Source organism: Diuraphis noxia, unplaced genomic scaffold (assembly GCF_037042655.1).
Source record: "Diuraphis noxia isolate RWA-SAM2 unplaced genomic scaffold, SU_Dnox_SAM2 contig0002, whole genome shotgun sequence".
Lineage (NCBI taxonomy): Eukaryota > Metazoa > Arthropoda > Insecta > Hemiptera > Aphididae > Diuraphis > Diuraphis noxia.
In genome coordinates this window covers 86,699,038-86,713,499 of record NW_028301712.1, presented here as the reverse complement: position 1 = coordinate 86,713,499, position 14,462 = coordinate 86,699,038, and the positions used below count along the sequence as shown (strand labels likewise).

Sequence of the window (14,462 nt, the reverse complement as noted above, 5' to 3'; positions counted from 1 at the left end):
AATTAGAAGTGAAAAGGGGAGGGACTATATTAGAAAAATAACAGAAGTTCTTTTAGGATCTTCCTTATAAGTAAAACAAAAAATCTATAATAAAGTATTTAAAAATTCCAAAAATTAAAACTTGCATTACTATAAAATATAAATGCATGCATAATATTATAGTATAATATGCATAATTTAGTAATACAAAACATATTAGGATATGATCATGCCTAAAAGATCTGCCTGAAACATCTTGTCTATATAATAAATTGAAGTACCTATATAATAATTATTAAATATTAATAAAATAATAAAATTCAAGAAGTACCAATATAAATAATAATATATTATATAATACCAATATTATATAATAATATATATAATTATATCAATATTGAATATAATTATTATTATATTATATTATTATAATATATTCAAGATAAGCTTTTTTAGATACCTTATGAATATCTGGGACAATATATTCTGTAAGTATCATTAATAAAATATCCAACGAATATTGTCCATAAATCAGATATTTGATATCTTATTTCTGATATTTAATAGATACACCTTACATATGTGATTTAAGATAAACATTTTTAGATATCAAGTAAATATTAATTATAACATGTACAGCAAATATCGTGAAAAAAATATCTAATTCACATTGCGTGAAAATCATGTTTTTGATATCAGAATCTTGATATTGTGAAGTTATCATACCGATATATAAACACGTACATTGATTTTCAGTTATCTTTACGATATTGTATGTATATTAACTATCGAATGTACAAAAAATTATATAAACTGAATATCAAATATATATCAATACATCACATTTGCTATATGGGGTGTATCAAGATTCAAGATCATAGAATGATTTTTGTATCTGCGATTTCAATAGTATTTTTTCGAGTATTTTTTATTTTGGTATGATATTATTATACATTTATACTAGATACTTAATACTCAAGTATGACATCACATTTTATTGAAGAAAATTACAACAAAGACGGCGAGACTGGTAGTTATTATTACATCTATTCTGTAACACGAATGTTAACATTGCTAATCGTCTGATCATCTGACTAGTCTGCAATATATAATGACAAAAATTAAATTACAGTTTGCACTTAATGGTTTTATCATTCCATCAATCACGAAAATAGTTCTTTACTACTACTTCATATTTTATTATACCTAATCATATATAATATATATATATATGAGTAAAGTTACAGAATCTAACCAACTTGTGTCTAGAACTATACAATCTTAAATGCTAATTTGAAAATTTGAAGTTACATTCGGTTTTTTTCAAAGCAATCATCTATATATTAATGGGTACGTTTTTCTCGTCATGTCAAGCATCATATCTGCTGCGTTAGTTTAATTAAATTACGTATTCGGTGAATATATAGTTGAACTTTTACAGTTAAAACTCTGCTGGTTACCTATAACATGTCAATGTTTTTTTCTTGTATATATATTTTTTAAATTAGTCTATAAAAAATAATTTTGCCTTTAATTTTGCTTATTAACTTTGATCTTTATATTGTTTGTGTAACGGTCAAAAAATAATGGAAAAACAGAGTTACGTATTATTTCAGCATGTGTCTTCATTACTTTTATAATCAACTCATATAGTTAAGTTAATACAATAATGCGGTTTCATTGGATGTATAATAATATAATAATATGTAGGAAATACGACGTGGAGAAAGTTTTTTTCTTTTAGATTTTATTGTGTTGATTTAATCGAATATAAAATGATGAATTCAAGGACTAGTGTCGGAAATTAACCGAAGAAAATCAAATGTTTTAGTCTATTACCATAATAATTTTGAAAACTTCCGTCAATATTGTTCAACACTTCAAATAACAAAACAAATTGCAATCGAGAAAAATATAAAAATCACAACAATTAGACTAAAATATAATGTAATATAGTCACAATAACGTTATAATAACCAATGACAAAAATATTAAAATGAAACGTGTCTACACTTATCTTTGGCTATACTCCAATTTGAAAACGATATTGTTTTTCGTCCTGTCACGATATCCATCTTCTACGCCTAGAGAGGCGCATTAACCATAAGATTATATTTATTTACTATTTTCGGGGAATTTAAAATAAATAAATAATGTGTTCTCGAGATAAAATTCAAGAGAAAATTATTTCCTGGGGTATTTCAGCTTGCAGGGTGATTTCTTTTAATAATATCGTTTATTTACTGTTATTATTATTATTATCTTCACATATATTATTTTAAATTGTACTAAATACAATTTAAGATAAACTTTAAAAAAATATACATTGTTATGTATAACCTGTTTAGTGTTTATGTGTATATTTTACATAAGAATTAATTTTAATTAAAACTATAATAATACTAATAACTAATATAATATTCTTATTAAATCTTACAGACTTTTATGATTAGAGAGGGGGGAGGGTTAAAAATATAAAATTGGAAAAAATTATTTTTAGTTTCATTCATGCATTATTATAATTATGTATAATTTTTATTTTTTTATTGATTACCAATGTATAGGTTAGGTATTTTAAATAATGAAGTTTTTTTTTGCTTAAAATCTAGGGAAATCATTTAATTTGAAATGACTTAACATAATTTAAAACTTATAAATACGATAATTATAATCTTATAGTTGATATTTTTAAATAACCAATATAATTTCAACAAACAATATTAATCCATATTTTAATTTGCAAAACGTAACTGACATGGGAAATCTTCTTTCACAATAATATCTGGTAATAATGCTTGCATTTATTTTATTGTACATAGTGTATAATAAAATAATATATTAATAATATACTATAATATGCAATGTGTATAATACTATAAAATATTATTTGGATACCTTTCACATTCTAAAAGAGCTCAAGGACCGTAATCATAATTCTATCGATGATTCTATACTTTACGAACGATGACTACTGATTTAGTTTCATGAAGATTGTTTGGAGCAAGTTCAATGTTTCTTAACAATTTATCATAATATATTAGATAAATAAAAATTAACAGTTGTATTACTTGTATTACTTATAATTAGTAATATGTATTATACGAGTACAACTAGGTACTAATTATTTTATATTATTGTAGAAAAAAAGGTGTCGTTCTATCATCAAAATTTAATATCTTAAATTTATTTTGTTAATACAAAAGTAAATAAAATATAGGTATATATTATATACAGCGTGATTGATTTATCAAACAACACTCATTTTTTCAAAAAGTATTGACTTTTTTCAAAATTGTAGATTTACACTCTTCTTGAATTGTATATATTTTTTTATATTTTTCACCCTTATATTTATTAGGTAAACCATTATCAACTTTTGATTTTCAAATGGTAACCTATACTTAAAATTTCATAAATTAATAAAGCTATTTTTTTTATTAATTATGATGTTAAAATTTCGAATTTAGCGCTAGTAGTTTATGAGTTATAGGTATTTAAAGTTTAGATTGGCGGAGTGGAGTGTTACGGGGTTATTACTCCGCAAAATGTTTGTCTACTATACTCTGCTCGTCTAAACTTAAAATACTTATAACTCATAAACTACTCGTTTTAAATTCGATTTTTATGAATCAAAATACTTAGAAAAATATTCTGCTTTGGAATATGAAATTAAAAAACTATGTTGGCATTCAAAAAAGTAAAAAACTTAAAAAATGATAAGGATAAAAATTATAATTTTTTAATAAAAACGTTGGTTTTTTAACAACTTGAAACTATGTAAAAAAATATTTTGAAAAAAGTCAATACTTTTTTAAATAATGAGTGTTGTTTGATAAAAGAATCACCCTGTATATATACTACCTAACGAAAGTGTCGCTTATTGGTGGCTTCTTTCCTCAATTGTAACATTTAATATATATATAATTTATGTAACTTGTTTTTTATTTAATGTTTATATGTTTAATACCTTATGTCTATTCTTGTTTCATTAATTATTTACTTATTGTGCTATTAAGTACAGATTATAAATTCCATATATAAAAATAAAAAAATGTTAATACGCTCAAATAACCCTAAAATGTTTTTAATATATATCTTAGGACTCTTGTATTTAAAATCTTTTAAATATTTTTATTTTTAGTATAAAAAATAAAATAAATATAATTGTAGAATATAGGTAATTTGATGTTTTTATACTCATATTGGTATTGTTTAAATGTAAATACCTACTAGAAATTGTTTATTTTATAATATGTTTTATAAACATAAAAAATCAGTACATAAAATAAATACCTACCTAATTTAATATTTATATTACCTAAATATAAGTTAATTACTATTAATACAGTTTTTATTAATTGAAACTTATTTGACATTCTATTCGTCGTTATAAATTCAGAACTCTTGGTTTAGTTTAATTCGATTCCGTTTTTAAAGTATTTAACAATAATTTTTTGATTTTTTAATATTTATAATATATTATTATCTCTGAATGAAATAGGTTTATTATAGTTTTTAGTACTTACACGCTATAATAAGTAATAATTACCTCGATGATTATTAATTACTAATTAGTAACCTACGCAATTAATTTATTATTTTTATTTACAAAACTGTTTCATCGCTGTAATGACATGTCTATATTTATTCGTGTATCGCTATAGGGTTTGAACATTTCTAGGGAGGTGCATGTATTCAAGATTATATATTATATTTTATTTATTAATAATTTGTCAATTCCGTAAGTAAAAGTAAAAAGACCTAATACGTTAGTCAACGTTTAAAGTTTAAACCTATAAAAAAGCTTACAATAATAATGTGTACCAACTACCTACACATGTACGTATATTATTATTTACCATCACAAACGTTCAAAATATAATCGAAATAATATAAATATTATCTATATGTACGATATACCTGTATAATATATACCACGTATAATATAATATTTGCAGACGAACCACGGTCACTGACCGACGTAAATAACTCCTATCCTAACCTGTACTGGCTCGGGCATTTGGGTTAAAGTTTCGATAACAGTTGGGGCCGTGTCGCTGGAGTGACAACCGGTTCCTTGCATAATATTATTCACGTCTTTCCTTAATGAGTAAATCGTTGTTTAGGTTTCTGAGCGCGTTCTTCCCACTCGTTATCATATGTACTATCTGTAGAACAGGGTTCGCGAACATAATAATATGAGTACCGATACTTATTGGCTTAAAACCTACGGAAAATTAAATTATATTCTATAGGTGGACCGATATTTTTTCTCATAAAACACTATCGGTAAAACCACAAGCGTGTGATTAAAGATTGGCTGCAGCCGCGGCAGTACCAACGACCATAATCATTCTAACTATTATAAGTCGAAATATTATACGTTTTGTCTTTAATCGTGAATTCGTTGATAGTGGTTGCTAGCGTATGATGCTTCTCGTGCATGAAATAATATTTTTTAATTTTTTTGAAGTTAGCAGATGAATGAAATCGTTTTAATGGGCTAATTGAGTAATGTAAAACTGCTGCATACAACTGTTAAATGTCCCTCTGTAATATTGACAAACTGCAAAACTACATCAGAAAATATAAATTAGGTATTTCAGCTATCGTGTCCACGGTGACATTTAAAAAAATCTAAATGGTGTTTCGGATATGTTGGAAATGAAACAGTCTATGTGTGCGTACCATTACATTCACGTAATAGAGGTGGTTGACACCACCTTCAAGAAAACGATGGTGGTGTGGGTAGTCAGGCTGAAGACAATAATAATTATCATACAGATGTTCCTGTTGGCAGCCCTTATGTAATTAGTAGGGCAGAGGACTTGTAGCTCTAAAAATGCAAGCACTTATTTGCACTAAAAAAACCCATAATGTGCACTTAAAATTTTTTTAGCCTTTTTATTTAAATAATAAATACATAATACATTATTATTTATTAGTTTATTACATTAATACTAATTAATAAATTTTACTTAATTTTCTTAATTATTAATTAAGATGATATTGTCCGTGGACGTGTTTCGGTGTGAAATTAAATGCGATACTGATGTGCATATTATGTTATGTTTGAAGCACTATGCATTTTTTTTTCTTTATAATATACATAAAAATAGTAAAATTAGAGGTTTGGGCCGTACGGTTCTTGCTGTGAAATGAAGGCATAACATTTAAATAAATTCATATAGAATAATAATAAAAATGAAATTTGGGCAGGCTGGTAGACGCTAGGCATGGGGTCTTATAGTACGTCAAAACATTATTTAGCATCGGTAAATATTGGTAAATATTTATAAGCCTGTGGCTAGAGTTAAATCATTTTAATTTAAACTGTCGGTGGGGGAAATTACTTTTATCTGTTTGTGTGTGCAGTTTACGCTTCTTTTTAGAGATATGCACGCGAATTTCTGGTACTTATAGTTAACCGGGTCGTCGCCAGTGAATCTGACACATTTATTTGTATGTTATACGATCATTATTATTATAATATATTAACCGCGGTGGCCGAAAATTATATAGTAAAAGAATCTAATATATACGCGCGAGTTGAAGTAAGACGTGTTTCGCGAGTCACGGTGTGTACGTCAATTAAAAATTAACGCTTTCAAAACATTTCTGAGCAACTGGTAGAGTCATATTCAGTTTAAGGCACATAATAATATATAATGTTATATACTACATCAGTGCGTGTGTAATAACCGTAAATCCACCACTGCTGCTGTGTATATAGGTACTAGGTACAACATTCGTACGAACACATACTGCAAAACACTTACAAAATGTTAAGATTATGTCATAATATGATGGTTCTCATATTTCTTTAAACTTTCACTAAAATTATGTTGACTTCTTGAAAATAAATAAACAATATAAATAATATAATTTGTCAATCTAAAATGTTTGCTTTTAATAAAATTAAATGTATACCTGTAGTATTTTTATTTGGTAAATGTTATAGGAAGATATTTCAACTTAGGCATTTTAAATGTTTTATTTAATTGAACATCTAAAATGTTTGTTTTATAAATATAGGTATTGCTTATGAATAAACCATTAAAATACACGAAATAATTGATTAACACATGCCCGAGGGATCGTAGAGGTAAACTGTAAAGCAATATAATATTTACACATTTTCCAGCCTAGACAATTTCTTAATTATTACACAGTATTATACTATCTTTGAAACGCTTTGAAATGTGTCTTGGTGTAATTTGTTTACATAACTATACGTTGCATCTGACACTAACGTGCATATGGCCATATGGGTTGAATTAACGCGATTGAATAGATATTCTAATTGATTTCAAACAACCCATTGCATCGATAGTGCACTGCAGTATGTATAATCATATATAATTATTGTCATCAAAGCTTGTTTGTTTGTTATATGCTTTCGTAAGACCGTCGTGGTATCATCCATCGGGTAATAGCCACACACACACACACACTTATGGTTATAGTTCATGGTTATATTGATGCAAATTTTTAAACTATACCGTTCATTTTTTCATCTGTTTTAATCAGTTAAGGTAAATATGTATAGACACAAAATGATTTCTAATGTTATCAATAGATACTCGTACTATGTAACGTTTTAAGTGACCCAAGATGGACTAGTTAAAAGGCCTGCGAATTAAATATGATATGCACACAAGGTGACCAGAATATTTGATTTGTGTGTGTGCTGCTCCCTATTATGACTTGTGTACTGTCAGTTGTTACACTATACAGCATACAAGATGCATCTTACCTATAAACACGTGTATTTTTTTTGTCACTATAAACATAGTCCTTGACACCATTCGTGTGTTTTGTTTCTTTGACTACACCATAGAATGGCTTGATGTAAATGTCCCAAGTACGAGACCCCGATGTACCGCTGCACTCTATTTAGATGAGTATGGCTTAACAAAATGTAGGTAGGTATACAATACCGTTTTGAAAAAAATAAAATAAATTAAATGTCGAGATTTTATGGTTAAGTCTTCGGCGTATATTATAAAAAATATTAATGTTGAAATCGTTTTTTCTTTTTAAATTATTTCATTTTGTTTCGTGTCGTGATGTACTTGTAAGCACACACTTGATGGTTTTCAATAAATACAGTATGATATTAGCCTATATTGGATTAAAAAAATGTATGAATATAAAGTAACGATTTTCTATAATAGCTTAATGGACCTACACGGTCTGCAAAGTAAATAAAATCGAAGATGCTCATATAAGTGTAATAGACTATTTTTCGCTATAATCCGGGCTATATAATCTATATTATATATTATATTATATTATATTATATTATATTATATCGCCTTACTATCAGTTTTACTACTATCTTATCAGTTATCACTTCCAAACTTATTTGTGTTGTTGTTTTTTTCTCATACTTAAAATTATTCTTTTATACAGTAAATATACATATTAAAAATGGTATGCGTATTTGCTTAGTTTGTAAAAGAAATTTTAAGTAACAGCAGTGTAATACTGTATAATCCTAATACAGATATCCGATATACGAGTATACATAGGTACTATAATACACACAAATGTCTAACATTAGATCCCCTTTTCTTATACAATGTTATATATTAATTACCTACAGATACTCAATTTGTTTAGTGTTTTATTGATAATTAAACAACCTACATTTTATACTCAATGTATTTATACTGCAATTTATTTTCGATTCGCTAGTCATTATAATAAATTATGGAAATATTATTGCTATAAATGTCGTTATTTCTACGTGTATAAATAATTCATAATATTTAAAAAAAATCTTAAATTCCTTAAAACGAAATTTGAAAAAATCTGTATTTTAAAATGTATGTGGGAAATGCAATATTTGAGCTTTCAAATCACCCAGATGTACCTATAATAATTATTTTATTTCATTTTATGTTAGTTTTCCAAAACATAATCTTATATTTGATACCAAATATAGTGACTACATCCCTGACTACATTAAAATTTAATCTATTATGAATTTTTTTTTTTTACACTGTTTTATTCAATCTGTTTCAAAAAACTACAATAAAAACAATTGAGTTAATATATTATTATTTATAATTAATTTAATTGTATATTTCCATATGGTTATCATTGTCTATGCAATTGTCACTTGTCTTAAATTTCATTCTTTAATAATTTTAACAAAGAATTGTTTCGCCTAAACATTTTTACCTACCTATTTTAAATACAAGTCCGTGTAAATCAGACGAAAATAAACTGTAGTGATAATCGTTTTATATAAATCGTTAATTAATTAAATTAAATATCCACGAGTTAATAATTTAATAACTTACTTAGGCTTAGAGTACAAGAAAAATAACGTAATCGTTGCAGTTTATCAATATTCAGTCATTTTTATGCATGTAAATATCGACGTTTAAGATATATGCTGTTTATTATTTTATTGTATACAAGTCACCATCTGTTGAATAATTTATTAAATAACTACGTGTATACACATTGTTTTTTTCTATGTTTTTTCTAATAAAGTAAAACATTTTAGATCACAATATATCTTAAATTATTGTTTTTATATTTCAATTAATTGCTATACCTTTTGGTATTAGTGATCAATGACTGAAATTACAGTTTGATTTCTTAACGACCTTAATAACTTTGTATGCCATATCTACGTATAACGAAACTAATCTCGGCATGTATTTGTTTTTATTTTACAGGTCTGTAAATCTAATGCTTGTGCCATAATGAAGCACGAAAGTCAACACCCTGAGCTAATTTCAAACGGAAAAGGAAAGCCTTTCAAAAAAAGCATCAGTTTAGGTGCCCTGGGTCTAGGAAAGCTGTGGAGAAGGCGATCCGTGACCATAACTGAGTACGATCCATGTTACAAGGTCGTTTATCTGGGCAACGTCCTCACTGGCATAGCCAAAGGTATGTACCATAATATTAAAATAATTATTATTTACAAACGATTTTAGGCTATAGAATTTAACCTTAACTAGATACCTACGTCATTTGTCTATTTGACTATGATGTATAACTCCCACGTCCTGTGTTTGTAAATCAACTAGAACGGGTTCGACTATAGAGGTTGGATCGAAAACTCGTGTCGAAAGCCCCCGAGGCGTATTCGTTTAGTACGTCATTATATTTTGATTTTTCGATTTTGAACCAAGCATAAGAACCTTAATTTTATAGTTCTCGTATATTTTATTTTAATTAATATCAATATTTTCTCATTATTTTCTTATTATTCTTATTGTTATTATTTAATATTAAATTATGACAACCAACTTCGTCGTCTTTGCTGGTTTATAAAAAAATCCATTTTATTATTGAAAGATAACCATTAATCATAAAAAAAACAAATAGTGTTGCGTGTCAATAAAAAAGAAAAAATTGTTTTATATAGAAAATTAGATTTAAATCGTCGCTTTTTTTATTTTCATTCTATTAGGAACGTTCTATGATTCTTTTCCGTGCATAATGTATATTTACACCATTTTTAAAGTATTAGATATTTATTCCCATTACCTCCTAGTTGAGAAAAGATACATATATAGTTAGGTACATACACATGGACAGCGATGCATACACGTAATTTTGCCACAGTGACAGACACATCTTTGAATCAGACATATCCTCTATCTTACTCACACCCAGACCGAAACTACGTCTAACAACCATTCGGAAATATCTTCTAACGCATTCCATTGTGGAAATTTGTCACATTGTTCAGAATAACATTATAATAATATTATAATATATTATGTATGCCGATTATATTATAGTATGTATATGTAATATACCTAATATGATGTATTGAATATTTCCGCACGGACGTCACTGTTGATGTTTGATCGAAGCTCCACTCACCCTATATGGCCGTGTAAAATAATAATTATTATTATAAAAGTATTAATTTAATAACAATAATAAACGTTTACTGTGGCTAATCTCATAGTCAGTATTCTAGTCTAGTCTCTAGTTGTTTCTTTTTCTATTATGCTGTGGCATTTCTCGTAATCTGGTAATTTGTTCCGACTATCTGATATCTCCGCGGCTGTGTCACGGATGCTCCAGTGACATGATGCATACTGACCACGAGTTTACAAATAACTGTGTAATTACGGAGTCTCCACTGAGTGTTTTACGTACCGTCGAACATTGATCATACATTTTTTTCACTCACATGATATTATACACATAATAGCCAATGTATCTATATATTATTATCTCTGCAATGTCAGTGAATGCAACGACAACTTTTTTTTTCATTATTTCACTAGCTGTACCTATAACTTTTACCTAATATTGTATTTGTATAATACTAACTCTGGAGAATGGATGTAGGTACTTTAATAATATAATATAATAGTACAAGAATTAATTTGTTTTTGTTTTTAATAAGGTTGTAGAAATGATATAACATCATAGGTACATATTTTAATACATATTAACATAATAATGTAAGACTGTAGATTTTTAAATATTTCATATAATTTATCGAGCAAAGTATATTTGAATTTTTTTCCTTTATTTTCGTTGCAATATACCGTACACTGTTTTATATTTATCAAAACCTTGTAAATTTCAAATTTTACAATTTTCTACTTAACAAATTGATTATTAATTGTTATTATCGGTGTATGTAGTTGTATTATGTACCTAAGCCATCTATAACCTACTGAAAATAAGAAATACTTAATTATTAATATTTTTTAAATTATTTAAAAAACAGTCTCATAAGTGTGTCATAAATTAAATTATAATAACGTAATAATAACATCCCGTGTACTATAATCTTCATGTTTTAACGATTTTCTTTAGTACTTGGTCGTACTTTATCACATTTCAATATCACTTAACAGTCAAACAGCGTTTTATTGATAATAATAAAAATGCTGTGAACTGGCGTGTATACAGAATATAGGTATAATCATTCTCGTTTATGCTGCAGTCCGTGTAGACTATTTTAGAAGTTTAACTAAACTACTGGGGTTCAAATACAATCATACAATATAGTATGCATTATTTTTACAGTATTAGTATACTGTTTTGAAATAATGTATGGTTCAAAATGTATCACAGTTAAAATATTATAATATGTGTGAAGTTCATTATAATTATAATTATAATTTAAGTTTTAATTTAATATATTATATATACTACCTATATATCTCGTTATATAGTTTATATTTATAAATTATTATATATATGTACATTATACCTAGTACAACAACTTATAATAGGTAAACTCTTGGGAACAAAAACAAAAAACATCATCTTTTTGCTCCTCAGTTCATAAATATACTATATAGTTATTATTAATGTATCATGTATATAGTGTATACAATTATAATATTAATGTACAATTCTTTCAATTAGTTAAACTTTTTTTTAAATTTATTTGATGTAAATAATTCATAAATACTTTATAATGTATATACTTATTACAATGTATCTGTAAATTGCCGTTTGGTGTCAATAAATTATTAAATTATGCTCTTATAGGTTTTTAAATCACAATGATACTATAAAATATTTTCTTTATACTTTGGCACCGCTACGCCAACTATTGAAATGCGTGCTATACCAACAATTTATTGAACGGACGCCGGATGGAGTATAGGATACTATTATAATACTATATAATATTATACATTTTAAAATGTATTCAGAATACTTGCCAACTAAGTTTCACGAGATGTCCATGAATCCATGATGACGTTCATTTGATGTTATCCCTGTTAAGTATGTATTGACGGTATATATATATATAATATATATGATATATTATATATATATATACACGTATAATGTATATGGTGTATAATTGTTTAAAGTTGTGAATTATGGACTGTTGCTACGAAAATGAATAAGATTTATAGTAGTTAATATCATACTATATTTATAGTAGTTAATATATTTAATAAATAAAAGCACCAGTAGCCACTAGATATATACCTGTAATTGTTACAGTGTAACACCTGAGGTTTTGAAAATATTTAATAATAATTGGGATAATAATGATAGAAAGAAAACATTTATTTTTAAGGACCTTGTGGGGATGAAGTGAAATAAAATTGAATTGCAGCATTAAAAATATAACCACTAAATTTACGCCAATTTCAAATTTTAACGAAATTATTTTAAAAGTTAGTTTGGTTTCCGAAAATCCATAATGGTTGTAATAAGTAATAACGTACGTTAGGATTTTTGTTATTTTTGTTGGTTGAGTAAATATAAAATATATGCTTTTCTTATATACTTTGGATATATTATTTATAACTTATATCAAAGTTATAAAATATGCACTTTAACCTATTATAACTATTATTATAAAACTGAACTATTTATTTATTTAGTATATGATTGATTTTTATTTCCTTAGTTTTTAACAATAAATTTTTATAATAGAATTACGTATGATATTATATTCCAAAAATATAAAAATTGGACGCAAACACGCTAACGACTTCAGATTGGCACTGTTTACTCACGTAATATGTTTAATTCTAAAGGATTTTAAAGTAATATTTAACGAATGCGATACTCGTCGTGGTCGATGCCTGTTACGTGTAATAAATGTTTCTCTGGCGGTAAAACAGAACAAAAAAAAATCGACCTCGACTGCTCGACATCATTTGTTTGTGAAAAGATATTGCCTGAGTATTTTTAATAATTAGAATTAATTTTTTCTTCGTTCTTTTGTGTTTATTTTTATATTCATATCGTCAATTGTTCGTAGAAATGTTACACCATTTTTTTTAAACCGTTCATTGGTTTGGTTAAAATTTAGTACTTAAAGGTATTATTTATTTATTAATTATTTTTTGCATCGAATTATCAAATGGTATTACGTACCTATAGCGTGTTATACGTCAGTGTGAATAGTATTAACTGATTTTTTCTGTTGAATTAAAAAATTAAAAAACGCACTTTAAGAATGATTTTCTCATAAAAACTGATGGATATTATTGTTCATAAGTACTTAATATACCTTGTTGTTTTTTTTATTGACTATTTTATATTTCTATATTATGGAGGATTTCGATTTGAATTTAACGTTTATATATATTAGGTATATATTATGTTTACTGAGAAAAATACACTACAATATTTGACATAAATAGAAATTTTATTAAAAAGTAAAAACATAATAATAGAAAATTTGGGTGGATGATCATGCGTACTTCAAAGTTTTTGTTACGGATATATTCTGTCAATGTTAATTGTATCTCTATTATATTTTAGATTCTGAACGAAGTGATGAATGTATTGATTTTACAATGATGTGTGTTTTTTTTTTTTGTGTACAGCATAACTAGTCGAAATAATGCTTCGATTTCAAACTTTGGGGGTGGTTTCCGATGTAAAAGTGAAGATCCTTGGTGCATTATACAGGTCAAAAGTAACCATTTTCCAACAGTTTTCAAAAAAATCAAGAAAAACAACAAAAAAATGACAAAAAAGGGAATTTTTACGCAAAATCAGTTTTCGAC

At 26.3% G+C, this 14,462-nt stretch overlaps 1 protein-coding gene across 1 annotated transcript in view; it reads left to right on the top strand.

Moving 5' to 3' along the window:
- LOC107165813 (uncharacterized) overlaps positions 1-14,462 on the top strand; it is a 52,057-nt gene that overhangs the window by 14,749 nt on the left and 22,846 nt on the right. Inside the window, exon 2 of the mRNA XM_015514214.2 lies at positions 9,675-9,888. Coding sequence (XP_015369700.2) covers positions 9,702-9,888 — 187 coding nt within the window. The 5' untranslated portion in view covers positions 9,675-9,701. The remainder of the gene's footprint in view (positions 1-9,674; positions 9,889-14,462) is intronic.